The 24,625-nt window shown below is 31.5% G+C and overlaps 2 protein-coding genes across 3 annotated transcripts; one reads left to right on the top strand and one right to left on the bottom strand.

Moving 5' to 3' along the window:
• Positions 1-1,051: 1,051 nt before the first annotated feature.
• LOC117217096 (dolichyl-diphosphooligosaccharide--protein glycosyltransferase subunit DAD1) lies at positions 1,052-2,402 on the top strand. The gene is made up of 2 exons (XM_033464403.1): positions 1,052-1,389; positions 2,211-2,402. Exons 1-2 carry the CDS (start codon positions 1,185-1,187, stop codon positions 2,339-2,341), a joined length of 336 nt encoding a protein of 111 aa, XP_033320294.1. The 5' UTR covers positions 1,052-1,184; the 3' UTR covers positions 2,342-2,402.
• A 1,680-nt stretch (positions 2,403-4,082) lies between these two features.
• LOC117217092 (E3 ubiquitin-protein ligase AMFR-like) lies at positions 4,083-22,830 on the bottom strand. 2 transcript variants are annotated; one of them, XM_033464398.1, is made up of 9 exons: positions 22,663-22,830; positions 22,416-22,518; positions 18,320-18,599; positions 11,361-11,618; positions 7,322-7,477; positions 6,835-7,157; positions 6,360-6,747; positions 5,736-5,986; positions 4,083-4,900 (listed from the first exon to the last, which is right to left on the bottom strand). In XM_033464398.1, the coding sequence occupies exons 3-9, from the start codon at positions 18,569-18,571 to the stop codon at positions 4,729-4,731; spliced, it is 1,800 nt and encodes a 599-aa protein (XP_033320289.1). In that variant the 5' UTR covers positions 18,572-18,599; positions 22,416-22,518; positions 22,663-22,830; the 3' UTR covers positions 4,083-4,728. The 2 variants fall into 2 exon arrangements, with proteins under 2 accessions (XP_033320289.1, XP_033320288.1); XM_033464397.1 differs by having other exon boundaries at positions 22,416-22,830.
• Positions 22,831-24,625: the final 1,795 nt, after the last annotated feature.

The following is a 24,625-nucleotide window of genomic DNA, read 5'->3' as shown; positions in this document are numbered from 1 at the left end:
GCAGAATTTCATCGAAATCAATAAACGTTGCTATGAGATACAAATAGTTAATCATTTAGATTTACCTGATATTCTATGCTTATTGATATCTAGATTGAATAGACCAAGAATTTATATTGAAAGAATACAGATACTTTTCAACCAAATTATTTAGCTATCTCCCGCTTGCATTTCCACCAACCCAAAAGAAGAAAACGCAATAATCAACACCTTTTACCAATTTGTGCAGCAAATTATTCCTTCTTCAATTGTATTTATATATTTCTTGCTACCTTTTATCTCAAGGGAATTCTCCTCGCCTGTGCTAATTACTTTCTCATTGTCATAGCGTTCTAGTCGACGTGATTCGTCAGTAATTGCTAAGTTGGCAAGTACACCAGAACTTACCAGTTAAAGTATTTTACTCACCATTATTGCCCGTACAACTCGTCCTTGTCATACATTAACGCTCTCTTCGTCTGATATAGTACATATATCAGTCTTTGTCGTAACTAATGCGCTTCTCATCTACAGACCAGCCATGTGCTGCTATTTACTGAAGATAGAAGAAGCTGCAACTTGGAGTATGCGAAAATAGATGGCAACACATGGTTTGTCTGTAGGCAAGGGATGTAATATTGCGCGACAAAAACAGACGATACGAACGATGCTAGACTGAGAAAGCAATAGTGTGTGACAAGGACAAATGTATATTTTCTTTTAGACGACGAATATAGACCTTATAAACGGTTTTAGACAAAAACAGTTTAGACTGCAAATTAATATAAATAAAAAATTCTTAGAAACTCAAGAAGACCACAAGTTTGCGGGAATATTCAATCACTGAATTATACAAGCTCAGTGCAAATATCTGCAAAAATATTAAGTAAATTAAATAAATTATATAAATATTAAATAAATTAAAAACCCTTACTAATAAGTATTACTTATTTCAAAAAGTTTGGAAGTTTATCATTTTAAGAATAGCATAATTAGATGTTTTGAATTTAAATCATCGATTCTTTTGCACGCAATATTACTCGAATCGATAGGTCTGTTTATCGAATCGGCCATATATATGTATATATCAGTTATATTGCGCGCAACTTCGGAACGTGCCACGCATGCACGCTATATGATGTGCGCATACTAAAGTCGAAATACGATCTAACCTAAAACCGAACGTCAAAAGATTTTTGAACGATATGACTGCGTTAACAGTTATAGCGAAATTTTGGCAAGAGTACACAAAAAGTACGCCAAAAAAACTTAAAATAATAGATGCTTATCTTCTTTATGTGTTTTTAACGGGTGCCATACAATTCGTATATTGTTGTCTGGTCGGTACGTTCCCTTTCAATAGTTTTCTCAGTGGATTTATTTCCTGCGTTTCCTGCTTCGTTCTTGGAGGTATTATCACTAATCATATTTATATATGTTCAAATTTTTAACTTATTAAGTAGTTGTAATGTTATCAATACTGATGATTATTTCTTTCCTTTTTAATTTGATTGACTTTTTAATAACAGTAATATTAATTCTTTTAATTTTATAAATCTCTTTCTATAGTTACAAATATTGTAAGTTATTAAATATCGAAGAAACAATTGTATAGTTTCAATATCATAATCCATTTATTATATCATTTGTTAAATTTTAAGCTGTTATCATATAAAGCATATTGTTAAATTACTTTTTCAATTATCTTAATATTAGTAGTTAGCTAAGCAAGTAAGAACTGCAATTTTATTTAAAAAATATTATAGATTAATTTATCATTTCTTTCTTTGATTATATTCTGCATGTGATGAATATTCATTTTTACTGCATAAGTGTATATTTTATCTTTTCTATAATGGGAAGTACAGCGCGTAACACATAAATATTTGTTATATTTTATTAGTATCTTGTCCGATAGGACTCAGTGAGTAATAGAAGTTATTTTGTATATTAATGAAATTTTTAGTACGATATTTAACAAATCATGATTTGCTATGTAATTTTTTTTGTTTTATTTATTACATTCCTCTTTATAAGTTTTATAAATTCTTATATTAGAAAGATATGCAATATAAATTATTAGTAAAATAAATATGAAGTTAGTATATAGGTATTTTTTTTCAATAAAGCATAGTAAATGTATTGAGTTTAATCTATTAAATCATACAAGTAATTATGTTAACAATCATTAATGGATATGTTTTAATTATTTCTTCTTCCATGTATTTCAGTTTGCTTACGGTTACAAGTGAATCCCCAGAATAAAAGTCAATTTCATGGAATAAGTCCAGAGAGAGGATTTGCAGATTTTATTTTTGCACATGTAATTCTACATATTGTTGTTATGAATTTCATTGGTTGAAAATGAAAAATGAGATTTTACTTGTAAAATTTTGTAATAAACTACTAAAAGCATTATTATATTCGAATCTATTATTAAAAATACCTTATTTCAAAAATGATAGGGTAACGAAATTAAAATTAATTTATATAAATCGTAAATTTTTGCAATAAATAATAAAACTTTTTTCTTTGCTTCAAATATAACCTTTTTTACTGGTATACATAAATAAAAGATGTTTACAACTGATAAAATTAATCAAATACAGAATATTCATTTTTAAATAAAATAATAGTGTTTCATATTAAAAAACATACAATATATTCTTTTGTACTTAATAAAACTAAAATTAATAATAGAAATAACAATAACCATTTATTATTAAAAATATTAGGTGATTTTATCCTGTATTCGAATAAAAAAGAAATATATGGAAAAAAGAAAGATATTACCTTCGACAATACATTCTATTTATTATCAGTCCTCTAATCCACCGATGAGTATATAATTCACAACCAGTCGATGTCGATTAGATCAAAATCTTTTCTTCTACTCTTAAGAAGAACGACTTTCTTACGAATAGAAAAATAAGATTTCAAAGAAAATCTTCAAAATTGTTAAAAAATATCTTCCTTTAACCGTTTTAGTGCCAGGGGTTTTTAAGAATCCGTGTCGGATTGTGCCTTGCATCGCGATAGCGCTTCGTTCATTTATTTACGAGAAATACCGATCAACGTGATCGCGCTGCTCTTATTTTTCGTCGAAATATGTCGCTCGGTGCGCTCGCGCTTCATTTCTCATCAGTCATATCAGAAACGTTATACTAAACACTCAAAAGTTTGCGAAATATTCGTGTTTTACGTTTTGTTTGCGTGATAACACTGTATAATACAGGATTTGGTTTTCCAGTTCAAGCAGTAATTTATACATTAGTTTTTTTTAATTAACACGTTTGTCGCCGCGTCATCCACATATGGGTGACGGGTATACTTCTATTACCGATATAAAACGATCAGATTTAATTTGTGTACAGTGCAAAAATGGACTTCATCCATTATGTCTTTATAAACATGTCTGTTTTAAAAATAATGAATGTCATGATCCTGTAAAACCATGAATATAATTTTAATGTCTTTGTGTGTTTACACTTTTGTGTTTTCATTTAATATATATTGTTTATTTTTTTCATTTATCATAGTAAAAGCATAAGAAGACATAAAGAAACAAGGGCAATGGGTGAACTAAATAAAAGACTTACTTTTAAAGATGACAATGAACATTAGTAATCTAGTTTTATATCTATTATAAATAAAATATTATATTATGTTTTCTTATATTTTCAAAAATGTTGGCAACATATTTATACTATGCAGAAGTATATGTAAATAAAAGTAAATTCAATAAAAACAGCTTATTTATGCAGGTAGTTTACGATTATTTGAAAAAAAAGTAATTACGAGAGGAAACTTATATGACTCGCGACGAGCTACATTCGGAACCGTGCCTGTTGCGAATTGACGACCGTGACCAAACATCGCGACACAGTTCACCACAGTACGTGAACAATGCGATCGCGCTGCGTGGCGCTAAAACGGTTAAGAAAAATGAAAAAATATAAGCAATGTTTTCTTTTAAGATAAAAAATATTAAATTCAATGAAAAGAATTACTTGTTTATAAGATATTAAATTTCCTATATATGTATAAGGACTTTCTTTTTTCTGTATAACATAGAAGCTCTTGAAAAAATTTTTGATGGGTTAACAAAAAAGAAGAAATACGAAATGAAAGATTAAGATCTCAGGAAAGTTTCATTTCTTAATTATTACTTTAATAAATAAAGAATTAAAAATAATTAAGCGAGTAATACTTTTAAGTTAATTCTTATTATTGCTAAAGAATTAAATGGTTAATACTTTAAGTTAATTGTCCTTACCTCTTCTTAAGAATAAAAAACGTATTCTTAAGGAAACTGTCCTTCTCAAGTAAGGAGTCTAGAATTTTGAAGGAAACTATTCCTAAAGATCGGGATTTTAATATGACAAAAATCAAAGAAAGCGAATACAATATTTATGAGTGCACAGACTATGGAAAAAAGGAAAAGTGAATAAAAAAAGAGAACTGGTGCCTAAAAAATTGTTCTCATTGTAGGAGCAATAATAATTAAGATCATTCAAAAATGCTTAGGAACAAACCAAAGAGTAAAGAACATAGTCTACACAAAAAAAAAGAAAATAAGAACTGCATGTAAGCAAACACAAAAAGAAGGCGAGGAAAAAGTAAGTGGACGTCGGTGGACGTGTACTCAAGGAAATCAGTCGTTATACTCTTCTTCGAAGAAGATAATCGCTACGAAGCACGAAAAATCAAGAACTTTTTATCAGCATATATCTCTCTGTTTTCCCTGTTTTAAGAGGTGGCATTAGAAACACTTTCGTCAGCTCCATGCTTTTCTCGGCACTTCTCGAGATATTTCTCCTTAGCAGTGAGTCTCAGCAGTTCTTTGCGACGCTGCAGGATTTGTTCTCGTTCGGACGATGATTTGGAAAACCGTCCTCCTAGGCTGGAAGGTTCTTCACCGCTGTAATTATTCATTAAGAATATTTTCAGATTAATCAAATTATATTACAATGGATAACTTGAAAATAAAACACATTTAACAAATTTAAAAATATTATTTGGAACATAAAATTATCTGTTTTGAATATATCTTACATTTTCTTTATGGATTTTGTTTTAACCCTTTGCGCTCGAAAGGCGACTCTCAGTCGCCACGGCGTTCTATGGTGCAACTCCAGTGGCGAGTGAGAGGCGACAGTCCCTGTTTATGCTAGATTTTTACATCTCCAGTTAATGAGAGTGCAATATTGGTTCGTACATAGGTCCCTTAGATCTTTATGTTCTTTGTTAGGAAATGTAAAGTGTTAGACTTTAAAAGGGAGATAAAATATTTAATTTCAAATCCTTATGAAACTATGATTCTGACAACGTCTCCGATGTTAGTTCGGATTCGACGATCATGGCAAAAGTATTATAGCTTAGAAACCTTAAAAAAACGGTTTTCGGAAGTGAAATTAGCTCAAATGAAGATGAACTTAATTTTGAACTGTTGAAAAATGAGACCAATTATATTCAAGGATGCATCTTAGTAAATGCTTTATAAATTATCATACAAAAAAATAGAAAAATTAATATTATAAAATCATATTTTCAAAGATGTAAATATAGATAAATTATTAGAATATAATGTTTTTGTAAGTTAATTTATATATAAAATCATTTTATGCTATCTGTAAGACACGCGTCATATATACGCTAAATCATCTGGATTTGCTGCTACGCCTGACGAAAAAAATCCTCGAACGCAAAAGGTTAAAATATATGTCTGAAATAAATGATGAAAATGAAGGAAATACCTATCAGCAAGAGGAATATCAAATCTTGGATCTGAAGGTAGCGGCATCGAAGGGGTATTCAAAGAAACACTAGTTTCTGTGGTACTGGTATGGATTTGAAGGACGGATTCCAATTGCGGTTCTTCGATTATATGATGAGGAGACATCAAGACTCCATCCAGAATATTTGCAACGGTCCATTCGATTGATCTCGTCCCTCTGAGGTCTTCTACGATTAGATTGCGGGGGAATTGTGGAAACAGTTGCTGCACCTGTTTTAATAAATAATACAAAATTAATATTAGAATGAATGACACAGAAATCAAGTAAACATCTCTTTTTCCATTTGATTAATAAAAATGTGTGAATAAAATGAAAGTAAACTATATTTAAAATTATAATGTGATGTTAAATAAGTTCAATATGTAGCAGTCCTTGTATGTAAATGAACACAGAATGAACCTAGTTTGAACCAGTTAACAGTAATAGAGTACCATTCAGAGTTCAGTGAGTGAAATTCCAGTATTTTTTCTACTATGTATTTGTCATTAGGTTCTAATAAAATAATTACTACTGAACCATTGAAGTTCTCCCAAAATTATAATGTATTAGTTTTCAATAATTAAAAATATACGATTAACGCACCTGTCTAATCATAGTATCCATTTGCGAGTTGTTATGTGTAATAGTAGAAATATTTCCACGTAGTCTATTGTGGGAAACTTCAACGGAGAAGCTTGGTAACCAGGACACATATCTTGAGCCATCGAAATGAAAGAAATGATTCTCATTTCGTCTAGCTGGCGTTTGTAGTTCAGTTGATAATTCTTGTGTGTTTACAAGGTGGCTAGGTTGCATGTTTAAGGCAAGTCTACAAGTTGGGCAGGAAGTATCCTGTTCCAACCAAGACTGTAAACAGGAATTGTGGAAAAGATGAGCACAAGGTAGCTTTCTAGCTGTTTCCATTTTCTCCCAGCAAATGGCGCAGTTGTCTGAGTTCTCTGCTAACTCTTCCTGACTTGCCATTGGATAGCTAGAAATAAAAATATATAAATTTGTATAAAATTTTGTATAAAAATCCATAGTCTACTGATTACAACTATAAAAAGTGTGTACTTACTTTTGTTCCATATGATTTAATACAGCAAGATAGTTCCTGTGCTTTGTGATCTTGCGTTGTATCTCATAGAAAAGATACCTAAGTTGCATACAGATTACAAGGGATGCCATGCTTAGGAATATGTTACTCCAAAGTAGCATGTGGACATGGTGAAGAAAATCTACAGCTAGCACTATTAATTCTGCTGTTAGATCTGTGTAGTAAGTTAGAGGACCTCTTTTGTCCCAAGAACGTTGCGAAGAGGTTCCAGCCCCTCGAGTATCATACAGATGAATTATGTATCGCACCATTACATGAATTGTTCTGACACCTAGTAAAATGCACTGTTAACAAGCAAATACATTATTAGAATTACATGGCTATAATAACTTCTATTCTGTTAGTGAAAAAGAATGAAAGTTACTAAAAAAAATTGAAGTATTCGAAGTTGTCACGAGTACTGTGATAAATGAAGAATTGTTTACTTTCGCACAAGGGTTTACATTACCTCAGCTGCAGTGAAGACAAAGGTATTGAATGAAACGAAGAAGAACGCTGCAGCTGTGCATAGGAGTAACATGAAGGAGGATAATGCAAGAATAGTCGCGAGAAGTCCAAGAAGTTTCGCATGACTCCAACCTGGTGTTGTAGGCGAAAACGATAACTAGAAAATAATAATTAAAAGTTCTGTAATGTTTTTCATTATCTATGTATGTAAAATAATAAATTTTTTTATAATAATTAACATTAAATTTATAACTTATATTAAAATAGATTATTACTAATATTAATTCTTATTTTTATAATGCTTATCAATTAAATTAGGTCATGGACAGTAATTTGTAGAAATGGTTTGTTTAAAAAAAGCAAATATTTTTTTATTATTCATTAGAATGATTCTTATTTGTATGTAAATATTTAACTAATATGAAATTTTACCGTTTATATAATGACAATATTTATGCGGAATATTATGTAACTTAACTAGAGAATTTGATTAAAGCAGTACTATTCTATAGTTAAAGATTATATAGATTTAAATAGAACAATCCATGTAATCCATATACTGAATACGTCTAACTCTACTGTATCTAACTTCAGACGTATATTATTTAAATTAAGAGATTTGTGGAAATTAACGTGTACATTGAAAAAATGTTGTGGAACATGTACTTTTTGCTCAATTATGTGATTAAATGCAAACAGAAATATTATACATTACAATCTAATGATAATTGTAACAAAATTATTATAAAAAATATCTAATATCTTCAGTCGAATACTAATTTATTGACTTAACTTTAACTTACTGAATTGTACTTATTATTAACTATAATTATTAATTAGTTAAATATATCATTAATAAATCTGAGAAATAGCTTTATTTACGTATCAAAGTTTAACTAAGAAAATATTGGAGTAATATGCTTTAAAGAATTAAAAAATGGCACGCATGAGACAGATCAAGGAAAATTGAATGTCGTCTAGCTGTGGAGAGGTATAACCTGGTTACCTCTATTCGATTATACTAACGGGATTCACGCGAATTCGTTGCATAACGGAGCCAAGATTCTTTGTCTTTATACTAAAGATTCAGACCACTCTGCGCGCCAAGATATCTGTTTTTTTTAAATCTTTCAGTACTATTACCGAACAAATTTTCAGAATTTTGGCAAAAATACGAAGAATGATTTTTAAATACCGATAACATACATTATATTCATTTACTGTAGTTTTTTAACATTTACAACCTTGTCATTTTCCTGAAGTAAAAAGACTGTAAAGTATAAATGGGCGACCATATATACAGTGTGGACCAGTTAAATGGGGTCATTTAAATATCTGCGTTATTTGTTGTTGCATGAAAAACTTTTCAGGAAAAAGTTGCACCGTTTCAAGGAGCACGTATAATATTGAAAATAGCTTTTCCTAATGATCCTTTTTTTTTTACGAGGTCTCAAGATCACTAGTATTTATTTGTTTATAATCCTATATTTATTTTTAGATATTCTTGTAGAACGTGAAAAAATAAATTCAACTACCAATAGAACCATACCATTTCTATCGTTTAGTTTTAAAATATTTCCGTCTAAATGTATACAAATTTCATGTGGTATCTCGGGTTACGCGATACCGTGACTTTTCACGTTCATATGTAGGCATAAATATTAGTTTGGCTTGATGTCTCTTTGGTAAAGCCTTTTCTTGTAAAGATTGATGCCTTTCATCATATATCAGTACAATATCTACTTCTTCCTATAGTATGTAACGCATTCCGTTAAATTCAACAGTCCCAATAGAACTAAAGCGATCATCTACTGCCTTATCGCTCGTCATTGGAGATGATATTTATGTTTACATACGAACGTGAAGAATCGTTATACTGCGTAATTTGAGATACCGTGTGCATCGAGATATCACGCAAGATTTCAATACATACAGACGCTAATATTTCAAAACTAAACGATCGAAATGCCATAGTTCTATAGGTCAGCGAATTTGATTTTTCACGCTCTACGAAAATATCCAAAAATAAATGAAGGATTTTCAACAAAAAAAAAAAAAAAATACTAATAACCTTGAGATTTCGCAAAAAAGAAGATCACTGAAACAAAATTATTTCCAATATTCCACGTGCTCGTTCGAACAGTGCAACTTTCTTCTGGGTAGATTTTTTTACACGACAATAAATAATGCAGTATTCATGCATAATGCGATCTGTGCTCTAAAAAAAAGTATGGGAGTTGGTGAGAGTTGGAAATACGTAAGCCAAGTCCTTCCAGGACTGTAAAGTCGAAAAATAAACAGAATATATATATATATATACACACACACACACACACACACACACACACACATATGCTTATATAGGATGTCTGGTAAATGGCAGTACAATCGGTCACTGAAATTCACTATGAATTGAGACTTGATCGAGTATATGTGTACCGAAAAGATTTTTGTACTTGATGTGCTCAGAAACTGAGCCTTAAACGAAAAAATCTTATCCTTTCTTTTTAACTTACTTTTTAATGTAGAATCATTCCCTGGCCGGTTGTACTAATATATACCCTGTATAAAAGGACGCCTCAGGGTACCCAGGAAATGGAACGAAATAAAAGACTGGAAAGTTCGTTGGGTAATATAAGGGCCAATGACCTCTGAAGCGACTTCTTGAAGGGATACTGCCTGTGATGCCAAGGGCACATAGCAACCCATCCTCAGCAGAAAATAGAATACATACATACATATATACGTATGTATATAAACGTATAGAGTATCTTTATTACATGTGCGTTCAACGTGGAAGAAAGATACTGAGGATTTTTGTAGAAGTACATATATATACAGGGTGGTTGGTAATTGGTGATACAAGCGAAAAGGGGGAGATTCTACGCGAAAAAAGAGGTCGAAAATATAGAATAAAAATTTTTCTTTTTAATTCTTCCATCGAGACAACGATCTACAGTGAGATCCGTTATAACGAGACGCGATAAAGTGCACGCATACCGAGCGAAAACTCAAAGTCGATTTTCTCGAAAACAAAGCCTCGAACGAAAAATTGTTATTCTATATTTTCGACTTCTTTTTCCGCGTAGAATCACCCCCTTTCCACTTGTACCACCAGTTACCAACCACCCTGTATATATATACACCTATTCCTTTATATTCCTTTCGATAACTGGCCAGATAATCGCCACTGTAATTTCAAGATCATTGCTGGCCATTTGTTTGACTCGTCGAACGTGTAACTTCTCACGTCACTAGTTAAACCAAATAAACAAGTGAGATTGATTCATCGCGGAAATACACGCGAAAGATATAGACAGAAAGATACGACGTAGCATATGCGCCTACCAGAGAGACAACACAATACAGATCTGTCGAGAAATCTCGCAAGATGTCGTTTTGGGGCACGTGCCAACTTTAACGACGCGTGCGTTCCGAATTCACGTTGCTGTTTAAAATGTACTAAGATATTCAGCAATCTCTCTGAGTTTACTACGATATTTACTGTACGATATGGCTTTATCAAAGTCTTTCGAACGAACAAAATTTAAGAAGTTGGAATTCGATGGTAATGCCAAGTCTCAGAATTATCTCTTTCATGACATTGCGATCTTTTTTCCTATGTTATAAGTTGTTTTCAAAAGTTTGGAGTACATTTTAGACGAAGCAAATTTTCTTGTATATTTTCCTGCGAAATAAGAATATCATAAGCGTCATATCTTAACGTAATTGATTACAGTTTCAATGCTAATGATATAAGTAATGGTAATATCATAAATGAAATATTTATATATTTTAATTTCTTTTAAAATTCTAATATGCTCTAAGCTTCAGCTTCGAACTTTAAATAGAGGTATACTGAAAACAAATATTCTATCAATATCTTTTCTCAATAACAATATACCTAAGGATTGATTTAGAGGAATTGAAAATACTTGCTGCCTTAAGAAAAATTTAGAGCATCCTGGGAAGTGTTTAATGAAATTTGGATCACGGACAGGGTCGGCTCAGCAGTTGTCAGCAGACAGTATGTCACTTACGTATTCGAATCGATCCTTGCATAGTTGACTGAGGAGACTTAGGAAGCCAAGCGCGGTGAACCAAGCCCACCACAGTAGCACCTCGTCCATGTACTGCACATTCAGCACGCCGAATACGAAGATAAATTTGTAGAACACGAAGTTCCAAAACTTGTCCTTTAGGTGTTGCCTTTCGGAGACTCGCAGCTCGGCGAATACGAGCTTTTGAATTGTTTTACCCAGCAGAATTAGCACGCAGTACGCCATGTTGATTAAGGTCTATAGAAAATAACAACAAAGAATATTTTAAGCCTAAAGATTACCACAATAGAAACAGGTATATCATCGATATTAAAATTATAAATTAAATTATATTATATATATATAAATAATTATATAAAATAAATATTATATACAGGGTGGTTGGTAACTGGTGGTACAAACGGAAAGGGGGGTGATTCTAGGCGAAAAAAGAAGTCGAAAACATAGAATACAAATTTTTCCTTCGAGGCTTTGTTTTCGAGAAAATCGACTTTGAATTTTCGTTCGGTACGCGCGCACTTTATCGCGTCTCGTTATAACGGATCTCACTGTAGATCGTTGTCTCGATGGAAAAATTAAAATTAAAATTTTTATTCTATATTTTCGACCTCTTTTTTCGCGTAGAATCACCCCCTTTCCGCTTGCACCGCCAATTACCAGCCACCCTGTATATAAATGAAAATATTAGAATATCGTAATTAGCAAACTGCGGACTGTTATTAATTAAATTAAATTATACAAAACGCGTATCGTTGCAGTGCGAACATTCTGTCGAGATTATCTGATAGAGGAACGCGTGGATGAATGTGTAATAAAAATATATTTAAGTAAGTATAAATAGAAGAATAGGTACAAGTGTAAGTACAGTGTAAATTAAATCCAGAGAAGCCATCGGGCTATGGGTATTTTTATAATTACGAAAATTCACCTGTCCATATCCCGCTGCATCGTTTGTGCAAAGCATATTGCTAAAAAGGCTACGAGGCTGAGGAACCCTTCAAATTGATTTACTATTAGGCAATACTTAATTGGTAAAGCTAAACAATAAAGAAGATGTAGAATTTTTTGCTAGAAGTGAGAATTAGTTCAACGCTTTTACTACTGCCTCAAAGTGCGATATAATGCGATAGACAGTTGGGAAAGAGAAACAAGATACCACAGGGGCGTAGATTTGTAGAGAAATGCGTATTTACTCGAGGAAGTCCTCTACTGCGGATTGATATTATTAGAAACGATGTTTTCAGTTAGGAAAGTCACTAGGTGTGGACACTGGAATTCCCTGATTTGGCATTTATTGGAGGTGGAGAAAGTAATTGGCGATTGCACGTTACAAAGAAGGAGAAACTCCAACTTCTACGTATCGGTCACATCAAGGTAGCCGACAGTCCTTGAGGTGACCACGTGAGACGCTCGAGTGTCCGATTAACAGTTTGTGAATGTAATGATAAATGTGTGATAAAAGTGATTAGCTTTAAGAAAAGGAAAAAAATACGCTAATTAAAAAAATGTCCATATCGTTTGAACTATTTCCAAAGGCTTGATGACTTTAGAATCTTATTGTTGCGCTGTAACAAGCATAGTATAAAAGAAATATATCAATATCCAGATTATAGTACTTTCTGTAAAACATGATAGATAAAGCAATGTTGGAGGAAGCAGTTTTTCAATTATAATTTCAAAAATAGGAATCTGAATAAAGATCCGCGGTCTGATAATTAGTAATGGGATTAAGTTCAACGTGTAAGTACTTATAAATTTGACTGGAATCGTGCAAATACTCTTTATAGTCACTGTGTATAGAAAATACTAAAAAGAAAACGCCCCTCTGACTTCGCTAAAGAAATAAAATAGACAAACTCGAAGATAGTATTCCGGTGAGGGTAGCTATCCACATGTTATTTAACAATAAAGTTAGACAAAATTTACCGAACGTCCAGCTGGACAAATTGTAAAGTACAAATTAAATAAATAACTAAAAAAAAAAAAGAAAAAAACTGTGTATATGACAGGAAAATAATCAAGAAGAGTGGATAATTTCTACAATGCTATGAAACATTTCTGTGTCTTTACCAGGCAAGGCAAATTAGAAAGAGATTCATTTGCAGTTGGGTCACATGTGACTGTCACATGTGTAATTCCCAAGGTTACAAAAAAGCACAGGGAAAGATTCTTAAAACTGAAGAAAAAGAACAAAAATTGGGAACGTTAGAGAAAGCCGTATAATGAAACTTGAAGCAAATACGGAATAAATACCTTTGGAAAAATTACTGCGTTCTTTGGCTTTTCTACTGCTTAAAAAATCTCTTTCTCTGGCTCTGGGAGGTACCTTAACAAAATCTAATGTATCTCAATCTGACCTAGATCTTAAAAATGTACAATGAAGGTAACATTAAATATACTTTCACGTAGATCTTTGAAACCAAAGCTGAACGTCACTTGTATACATACATATGTACATGAAATCGTGCGGGACATTGACCTTGACATCTTTTCAGATCCTACTAATCAATGATGTCGACTCTAGCGTAAATATTTACTGAAATTTTTTACACTCGCAAATTTAAACACTCTTTTTTTTCACTTTGTTTATTTATCGGTGGTCTTGATTGTATCAGGAGAATTCTTTCCCTTTGGCAAAGAAGATAGGAAGTAAGAAGCAACGTCAAGTCGTATAACAACAACGTTGCTGTCTGCCAAACAGACTTGAAAGGACAGATAATTTTAGTTTCAACCGAAGCATCGGTTATTTCAATCTTTAAATTTGATTCGAGAACGTGGAACAATTTATTAGCCTGAAACGATTACTTTATAGAGAATTAAGATCGTAGAATGATTTCACATAGATTTGACATTGTAGGGAAGTCTATTATACTTTTAATATCGAGAATTAGTTGTATTATTAGTTTGTACATTTTTTTGAAACATTAAAAATCGTTTTTGGTCTCTATAGTGGAAACAACATTGAAGTATAACCGTAACAGGGTTAGCAGTTTAGTGATTGGTAATGAATGGCCTGGTAGATTCAAACTTTAAAGAAACAACATTTCATATGTACCGATCTAATAATAAAAATATATCCGATTCGCTATAAAATTTCAACGCTTCGTATTCTTCATTCATTTTTAACTTATTACAATTATATTTGGTAAGCATCCGTCCGAGTTAGATTTACATACTAATTTATAAGTCGAAATTGATTATTCTATACATGTAAAGGCCACGCGTATGCCATATGTACTGTACGCTAATATTATTTATTTATTTATCATTGCTTAGTCCGTGCCTTTCGGCTTTGGACGAACTTTCGGTTTTACACCTCTTATGGTATACCTATTTTGCTACTTATATATCTACTCCGCTCTATTATATCGCACTTTACTGCACGGTAATATTGATTGCGTCCAGTTTTGTCCGTGTTGCATAAACTACAATTATTATGCTGACATTTTTCTATCTGCGGGTGCATTTTCTTTCGCGTTTCTCATATATCAACGTCAAAGAAAAAATAACAGAAGAACGAAAAAAAAAGAGTGAGCAATAATTTCTTAATCCTGACATTGATTATCCTTGTAGATCTCAATATCATTTATGCCCAGTCATCGTGTGGACGCGCTTTTTTCCTAATTATTGGCTTCCTTAAGTCTTTAGGGACTAACATTATCTGTACATTTTGCATTGATTTACAATATTTCCGGGGGAAAAAATTATTGGAATATACATAAGATGATTTATAAATGTGAGGTAAATTGCGATTTATTCCTCTTAAGACACGACGAATATTTGAAATCATTAAGTACATCTATCATAATTTTACATTCGTCCAAAAATTTGTAAAAGAACAGCTATTCGTACGTATTACAAAAAGAATTATTTTGTTTTTGGAAGCTTGAAACAGTTAAAAAATTATATACAGATGCAAACGGTCCAGCTTACTCACTGAGAGTTGACGTAAGCCATATTTAAAAAATAAAACGTGTTTTTCTCAAAGCACACGGTTTCTAGTATAATAACATAAAAACAGGTGGAATTACGCGGAGTTATTTTTCGCATTTGCTACTACGCGCTTAAAACGATGGCGGCGACTTCATTTGCGAAAATATCTAAGCATAGTTATATATCTTATGTTAAATATATGAAGTCATAGATGACAGAATAATTGCGTACGCTTGTAACTTTTACCCACGTCGACGAACGAGAAACGCGTGTTTAATAAAGTATTTGAAAGGTTAATGACACCTAAAAAATTTCACGTTCCTTTGTAGGTCGGAACCCTACATCAGAAACATTAAATTTCTTGACGTTACACAGTAGACGTGATCGTACTTTCTATTTTTCTTTTACAAATTTTTTTCCAATTTTGGAAGAAAATAATATTACAGTATCGGTTATCAGAATTATTGGAAACATTTTAGTCGAACTTTTTATCGGAAACATAAATTATCTGTCTCGTTAAAAGATAAATGAAAAATTTGTCAAAAGAATATGGTTATACAGAGTACGATAAAGAATTTAGAACTCTTTAAACTTCTTTTATTGTTACTTTTTAGAATTTGAAGTGCATCTCCGAACTTTTCTCCGTGCCTTAAGTATCATTAAAAAAACTGTGTCAAGATATATTATTAGAAGTCGATATTGCTTGTTGAGTGTTCAAGGGTTATTGGTTCTGCTTGCATCTTCAGATTGACAAACTCAATTTATGTCGTGTTAGGCGAATTTTTCCGGAGGTATACATTTTATCACTGAAATAAGTAAATCAATCAAGTTATAATCTGTATGTTAATTATAAATTTATTATAAATCTATACAATAATTCCACGATTATCGTCTGTTTTACTTTATTTTTCGCTAGAAAACTTATATAGTGGCGTATACGTGCTATAGAGTGCTTTCGTAACCTGACACTGTGTGATAGAGAGCGAGAAAGGATACGTTTCGAGAAACTGAAAACGGGACTAGTTGTATGTCTGTGGTGAGACAGATCGTTTACTTACTCAGAAACGGCGCATTTATCATGGCAGTAACACCAGGAGAAAGGAGAAAGTTCGCTAGTTATGGAATAGTCGATATAAATTGTCCCTGAGGGGACACGTACTCATTGGCCACGTGTTCTGCTACATTTCGTTCAATGCGCGCGATACATATTCACCGGATGTTATTGGCTTCTAAAATGGACGCACTGCTTCATTACTTTCGTAGAAATAAAATGATTAAAAATGGCTATATAAAGTAAAAAAACATCTCTCTTTCGTTTCTTCTTCTTTAAGTGTATTGGATTGTCGGAAAAGTTTTTCTCGTTTTACAAGTAAATAATAGACGCACATTTTTCCTTTTGTATTATTTTACTGAGTTATGTATGACTCATTTTGTAGTAATAGAAGAAAATATAAAACAAAAAATGTCTATTATTTCCTTATAAAAACGAAAGAATCTTTTGGGATAACTTAATGTTTTTAACGTACTACAGGTTTATAACCTTAATATTCTATATATTAAGTCAGTGATTCGAATGATATTAATTGAAATAGATAAATTCAACGTAATTATGTGTCTATCTAGATAAAAGTGAATAGTAATTTTGGAAAAAATTCCGGTATGTTCTCGGTATTTGTACAAGGAGAACATCTGAAATAAGGGTGGCTCAATTTTTCCCGGCGATATAGTTATCGGTACAGTCTAGAAAGGAACGTAGAATCAATTTTTTTATCCCTTGTTAAACTTCCATCGATAGGAATGGTAAAACGGAATTTAGAAACGGAATTCTACTTAGAATTGTAGAAATAATACCGTGACATCTTTTGATTATTGTCAGAGATAAATATTCCTAACCTATCCATTCTATTTATTTCTTATGGTACCGGTCATTTCGTGTATCTTTTCTTTCTTTGTTACGTATTTAACATATTTTTGTATGTTACACGTATTTATGTATTTAACAACATTTCCAATGACATACATTTATATAACATCTTTTTCTTATCTTGACTTATGAACGTACGTTATAAAATGTACCGACAACGTTTGGCCGGAAGAGGCTGAGTCATTCCGTATATTAAATGAATACAATTAATATATAGGAAAGAAACTATTCTTTTTTGTTCCCTTTTTTTAAATACTCTTCATACACTATGCAAAAATTATACAGAAGTGTTTGATGTTATCTTAAATCTGTCGTTAACTTCTTAGAACATGTTTAATGGTAGAATTAAATTTTTTTTGATGTAGTAAAAATGATTTTGTATCGCTTGTTGAATTTTTATGTCAATATTTGTCTTGATTATTTTCTAAGACGCAATTTAAGCTCTTGTACGTAATAAGAACATTGGTAAAGCGTAACCTGAACTCAAGAATACTTCCGGATAAGAGCCTTATCTTTCATTTCTCACGTTCATGTTCTAATTATGATAGCGTGAAAGTTTTGCACGTAAATACGCGAATATTACACCGTCCGAACGTAGAAAATTATTTTACCTCGTCGTGACTTTGCGAGTTCCGTGTTACCAAATACAGGCAAATAAATACATAGATGAACACGACTGGATGTTATTTTATAGTAAATAGTTATTTCTTTAACACGTCGAAACGCAAATATCTAAATACATACCAGTTCATAAGTTAAGATCACAGGGGAAATATACATATATGGCAAGACATACATATATTTTTCATCTTTTGTTACTTAATTTTGGTAAGTGTCTTGATAATTACAAAAGGTAATTCGTATCGGGGTTTGGGCAAATTTTTATTCGGACAACGTGAAAATAAGGGATAAAATCACGGTTTTACTATCTGCAAAAACAAAAAGCCTAAGACCAGCCATTTTGACTGGTAGTTCTAATACTAATACTATGATAATAATGAAGTCCACTTCTCCCAGGAACCCCAACCTAACCCCAACCTAACCCCAAATTCGTGCGAATGAATCGTCGTGTACCACTTACCCAGATGCAGATAGGCTCGTCGAGCATGCACTCGAGCAACTCCTTCAAATACATCGATGAATCCCTCGGATCGAAGTCGATGTTGTTGGCCGAGTCATTTTCAGAGTCCACGTAAGTGTGAGTGATCTTCCATGCCGGGTCTTTGATGATTTGAACGGCATAGTATATCGAACAGGATAACACGCCGAAGCTTATTGCCGTATACAGCCGGAGATTTGGCATTGGAAGCCGGTCCAAGAATTCTATCGGCATCTTAGCAGTTCTTGCGATTTACTGCTTCCTGCGAACACATTTACGATCTATATTGATATATTTGATTTTGTCGTAATTAATGGATCTGAAGTTATATCGAAAAAGATTGTTATTACTAAATATTGTTATATATATGTATATTGTTAATGGAGATTTCGTACACGCAGCGCATTAATTGGGGAAAAGGCTAGATGGAAAATAATTACGCACTAAAATAAAATTACAATATGGTGTCAATATGTTAACTAGTTAATTGTCTTTTACGAGTATACTCGTCATCGCTTACTTTTTGCGACACATTTTAGGTACACACATTTCCAAGAGTTCGAAAAATTCATCAAATGTACAGCTGGACAAACTGTAAAGTATAAATTAAATAAAAAAAGAAAACTGTTTCCAACACATCGGCAACAGCTAATTGGTTAAATGACTATCCTGTGAACTATATGCAAAAAAAAATGCGATCAGACCCGAGAGTGTTAACTGCAATTTAAGGTAATATATACAAACTCGTAATTTACTCTTGTAGATACCGTATATTAATATGTACATTACGTGTATTACACCAATTTAATATTTTAATGCGGAGCTGTTGCAAAATCGTAAAGACATAAAAACTCGTTTGCTTTAATACTAACCTTACCTGGTCAGATGACCGATTTCAAAATTTCGCTTAAAATTGTATATTCGTTGTTATTTCCTTTGTTCATTTAACTTCATGTAAATTCTTGTATTATATGACTGATTAATTGATGATGATTTTTGTTAATATAAGAATTTACATATAGTTAGACGAATAAAAAAAATAACAATGAATGTACAATTTTAAATTAAATTTTGATATCGCTTATTTGACCGGGTTTGCTAAGTGTTAAAATCGTTATGTTTATATTGTAGCAGCGAATGGTTACTTTAATTTAATACGAAAGCTATTGATGCGAGATTATTTAATTCGAACAATTACATATTCTTCTTTCTGGTTTCATTTCTGAGTAACGATTGGTGATTCACTCCACTGATTCATTGCGCCGATTATGGATGTACATACTTATTTCAAGTCTCTGTATGACGTATGTCATTTTCTTAAGTTGCATGTTATTCAATGAGGTCACGTAAAAGATAAGAGAAATTATTCGTTTAAATGATAAATATAAATATAATAATGTTAGTTTTGTTGGTATTTTTTCTTATTCGATGTTAATATATTTCCACACAAATTTACCTAATACGCGAGCACTAAGTACAGGCGAGAGGATACGTGACGTGTCTGAAAGAGGCAGCGAGTGCCTTTCTAGCCGGGACGCGTAGCAGGAAAAAAGCGCGAAAGCGATCATTGCTCTCTCAATCTGAGGCGGTGCACTGTTTCAACCGAGCTAATTTTAGCCGAACAAACCTCATATTCTACTTTCATAGGAAAAAAGGAGCATTTAATAATACATTAATATCTAAATTAACGATACTTGACAAACTTTCAAACTCAATTTTCTCGAAAACGAAGCGCCATATGAATAAATTTTATTCTATATTTTCCAGCTGTTTTTTCACGTAGAACCATTCTATCGTCGATTATGTCACAGTTACTACTCCGTACAGTTACGTGGTTGTCGCACATGTTGCTATACACTTCTTCATTATATAATCCGTCAGTTGCAGTCGAGGGATGACTCACTTAAAGTGAGGAACAGTTCGTTCCTTTATGATCTTCGAAAGTTGTTATACAAGTGGAAGCTACGTATATTTAAACGGGTTAAGCGATCTCTGTAATGCAGTAATTTTTACCTTTGTTTCCTCTATGAAAATAATACTCTTTTCGCTGTTATTACCGTGTTGTTTCATGTTCAAAATTGCTACGTGCCGGTCGATGGATAGTGGCGATGCGCGAATATTACAATGTGTGCGCGCCTTTATGAATGGTTAACCTCCGAATTTAGATGCAGTAATGTAGTATACTTTGTTATCAACCGAATTTCCAATGATGCAACGCATGAAATACAAATCACATGCACTTAAATACGTATTAAGAAGATTGCATAAAAATTTGAGAAGTTGCATGTGTACCAACTTAATGATGATGATAAATGGAAGGTCGTCCGCGGGGCATCTCGCGGATAGTTTACAGACTCTCGTTAGAAATCACAAATATTTTTATTAATGAATGACTCTCGGCATGTATTATCGTGCTCTCGATGATTAAAAGTTTAACGGGAAGCAAATAAGTGCGGCGCGGCGTTTCGTATGTTTTTTAATCGGATAATGAAACTGTGTTTTCAAATATATTCTTGCTTCGCGAATATGGCAATTTATCGTTGATTTCCATATTTTATAGACTATAGAATTCGTTCGTCGTTAGAATTAAATATTTCTATATTAAAATTTGAATTATTTTTTAATCGAAGAGTAAAGCCATGTTTTATGTTTTTGCCATTATTATATATGTATATTTGATATTTACGTTCAATAGTATATTTATTTTTGAATTGTTATTATATATTTACTAATACTATTGAATTATTACAGTTGAATGTTAAAATTTTCATTATTAAAGTAGTTACATATAATTCCTAACAAAAATAATGTTGACTTAAATTTGCTTTTAGAGAGATTATGCTTTAAGTGTTTACTGAACATATTTATTAATCATTAATACTTTTCTTTCTTGTTTATACACTAGAAACACATAAATGTATTAATTATTGTTTGCACGTGATAAGATAAGCAGAAAACCTTCTCATGTTAAGAAGTTATATGTGATATGTGTTTAAACTTTGTTCCATAAAAAGTTATTGGATATACTCGTATGTACATATCTTTATATCGCGAAAATATCCTGCTCGATAAATTCGTTGTCTAGAGAACGTTAAATCTAAAAGAGAAATTAAAGTATCCTTGAAATTTCACAACCACGTTACCAACAGAAAAATGTTCACCCACATGAATTTTGTTAACTATTTTACAATATGTTAAAAATTTTGTTAATCAGATATTATGATTTTCTAGTTATCCATATATTACCTGATTGATTCAGACGAGAAAACATATATTTATTTACATTGTCGACTCCTTGTTTATAAACTTAACCTGGATCAACTTTGGATTCGCTGTACCAATATTTATTAAGAATTTAATAATATTTTTATTTCCTTGTTCATTCATACTTACTTATTCATTAATTTAACCGAGTATTAAATTGAACAGAAATTTTTAATCACAATTTTTCAATTAATGAAATTTTTCAATTTTATCATTTTTGTTTATTAATTTTTTATTATCTAATTCTTTTAGTTATTTTAATTCTATATAATTCATATTTATCTTCTTTTTATTAATTCTTGTACTTAATACTTTCCAATTTCGTGTATTTTTCCATTCATCATTTTAATTGATGAGAAACGCTTATTCTCCGCAATTTTAAAGTAACATATATTCAACTACATTTTAATAATTCGTATACTTAAATTTATCGAATATTAAGTACTTCACCATTCAACCTTTTGCTTTGCTTTCTTTTTCTCATAATGGTTAGTTCTCTTACATCAGTTATCCATCCCAATGGTTCTATTTTTCCAATTGTATGTATTATAAACTAAGTAATTGGGATACAATGTCAATAAATGGATATATTATTATATGTAAATTATAAGTTCGAAATTTTGCTCTATTCAAATTATGTGTAAGCATACTGCATTTGCCATATAAACATAAATCTTACCTGGGTTAAAGCAACTAATAAGTAAATAAATAATTCATTATAAAATATTAAGTGATAGATTAAATACAATGAACCATACTCGATATCATGTTCCTATAAAAAGACGCTCTATCGATACAGAACAAGTGGACTCACCTGAGATTGATGATTGAACCACGTTGTCCTTAATCCATCACCGAAATGAAAGAGGGTACTTCCGAAAATGAAGACTCGTGTCGACACTTAACGCATATCTGCACTGAATTTATGAGGAAAATAAAGGTAAGAATACCGCGGAGAAAAGAGAAACCGGAAGGCTACTGAAAGTAAGACTTTCTCGGTCGAAATCATCCACCAGTTAACAGCACACGCGGCTCATCATGGTTTTACATGGTATACGTACGAGAGAAGTCCACGAATTAGTTTTGTTCGAACGTATCTCGTGCTGGCGAACCGCTTGTTTCACTCTCGTTTCTTTAGGAGCAGCTTGAAGATATTATTGCGACACAATACGACACAATGTGTCACGACAACTGCAGTGCTCGAGACCGCTGAGGAGACTTACTGACTGCACAGTCGATAAAGAAGTATCGATTGATATAAGTAACAAAAAGTGGGGGGTTGACTAGGTTAGGTTCGCCACTTGGCCGACCTTATCAATATTGCGCGCGAAAATGTGAATCCTTTCTTAGAGTTATAACTGATGATTTTTTAGTAAGAACATAGTAAAGTATTTTTATAAATTATCAAGTACAATTGATACCTTCGATTTGTTATTAAAAAATACAGAGTAAAATTTTGAATGTTGAATTAAACATTGCATTTTCTATATTGTTAAATATGCTTGAATGTGTCTGTTCTAGATCCCCTAATGTGTTTACAGTATCAACATTTAATTTTTCAGTTATTGAAAAAAACAATGTGTGAATACAATGACTGTGGATGAAATGTATAATCAATATCACATTTTGGTTACATTTTAACTTAATATTATTTTTTGCTTACTAATGATTTTTTTTATTCTTGGAACTAACGCTGTAACATACACTGTACTTAGAACAGTAATATTAGAAGTATTGCATAAAATATACGGAGCTTAAGAAAGAAATCAGAAATATGTTATTGACTCCAAAAATTTAAAAATATAGGGTTAAAAATAATTACTGGGATCAATATTATGAGTTGCGCAATCACTTATTATATCACATTATTTTCATATAATTTGGATGCAATGTAAATTAATAATAATAATATTTATTTAATTTACATTACAATTTAATTAATTATAATAATATTTTTTGAGATACAAAGCTTTTGTAGTTAGAAGTTTAGATTTGGAATTGGTATATAGTATTAGATTTAACTAAAATAAATAAAAATTTAATTTAAAATAATACTGAAATTCAGTTTAGCTTAGTTGATAAAATTCACTGCCCTGTAATTACCAATAATCGATACTACATCTTTGACTGGACAAATACGCCACCTTTTGAACGTTTCAAGAATTCTGTGATCAACACTTTTGAAGCTGCAAAATTTCAAAATATGTTCAAATTCAAACACAAAATATCAAAGAATATCATAAATAAAATTGTTACAGATATCCATTTTCATCTTTTATTTTGCAATAGTTGATAAGTAATATTTGGAAAAACGATGATTAATATATTTCTTGAAAATATTACGTTTTGCTAAATTAAATAAATGTTAATACATTTTGTTTCATATTTTATTTTGGATATTGTATATATATGGATACTATCAGGGGAGAATTGGCCATCAAAGGGTTAAGAGATGAACTAAAGATAGAGGGTCATGTTCGTAATCTCCCGCTAAAAATTTAAGTCCTAGTTCGTCCCTGGTTACTAGTTCCTATATATATTAATATGAGTACTAGTCTAAATATGCAACAGGTTATAAACATTTTAGAAATGTTCCAAGCTTACAAAATATTTAATTACTAATCTATTCTGCTACAGACATAAATTACATATGTACATCTTGCTATGTAATTATTGATATAAATGATATATTGTGCACAACATATTACATTATGTATTTATCATAGAATTACAGATCGATATCGCAAACAATACGAAGGCGTTATAACCTTTTTAGAAGGTTTTTAATTGCAAACAATTTTTTGTCGAATAATCATTTCACAATGATTAAAGCGAATTATCGTGTTTATTAGAGTGACGTTAGAAAATTTAATCTATGACATAAACTGCTTTTAATGGCTAATACCTTTCTAAGGATATATGGTATAATCCTGACATTCGTTGTACTAAGAGATCGAGTACTTGGCGAAAATAATTTTAGAACACAATTTTAAAATACAAAAATTTGATTTATAGTTATTAATG

Source organism: Bombus bifarius, unplaced genomic scaffold (assembly GCF_011952205.1).
Source record: "Bombus bifarius isolate JDL3187 unplaced genomic scaffold, Bbif_JDL3187 scf7180000007974, whole genome shotgun sequence".
In the NCBI taxonomy this organism is placed as follows: Eukaryota; Metazoa; Arthropoda; class Insecta; order Hymenoptera; family Apidae; genus Bombus; species Bombus bifarius.
Note: the sequence above shows the minus strand (reverse complement) of the source record. Positions and strands in the feature narration are given on the sequence as shown.

Excerpts from the sequence above, each read along its gene's own strand:
- LOC117217096 (XM_033464403.1), top strand. The coding sequence starts at position 1,185 with ATGACTGCGTTAACAGTTATAGCGAAATTTTGGCAAGAGTACACAAAA. Across the intron at positions 1,390-2,210 it reads TTCCTGCTTCGTTCTTGGAG|TTTGCTTACGGTTACAAGTG; the intron begins GTATTATCACTA and ends CATGTATTTCAG.
- LOC117217092 (XM_033464397.1), bottom strand. The coding sequence starts at position 18,571 with ATGCCGATAGAATTCTTGGACCGGCTTCCAATGCCAAATCTCCGGCTG. Across the intron at positions 11,619-18,319 it reads ACGAGCCTATCTGCATCTGG|ACCTTAATCAACATGGCGTA; the intron begins GTAAGTGGTACA and ends TATTTTCTATAG. Across the intron at positions 7,158-7,321 it reads TTGTCTTCACTGCAGCTGAG|TGCATTTTACTAGGTGTCAG; the intron begins GTAATGTAAACC and ends GCTTGTTAACAG.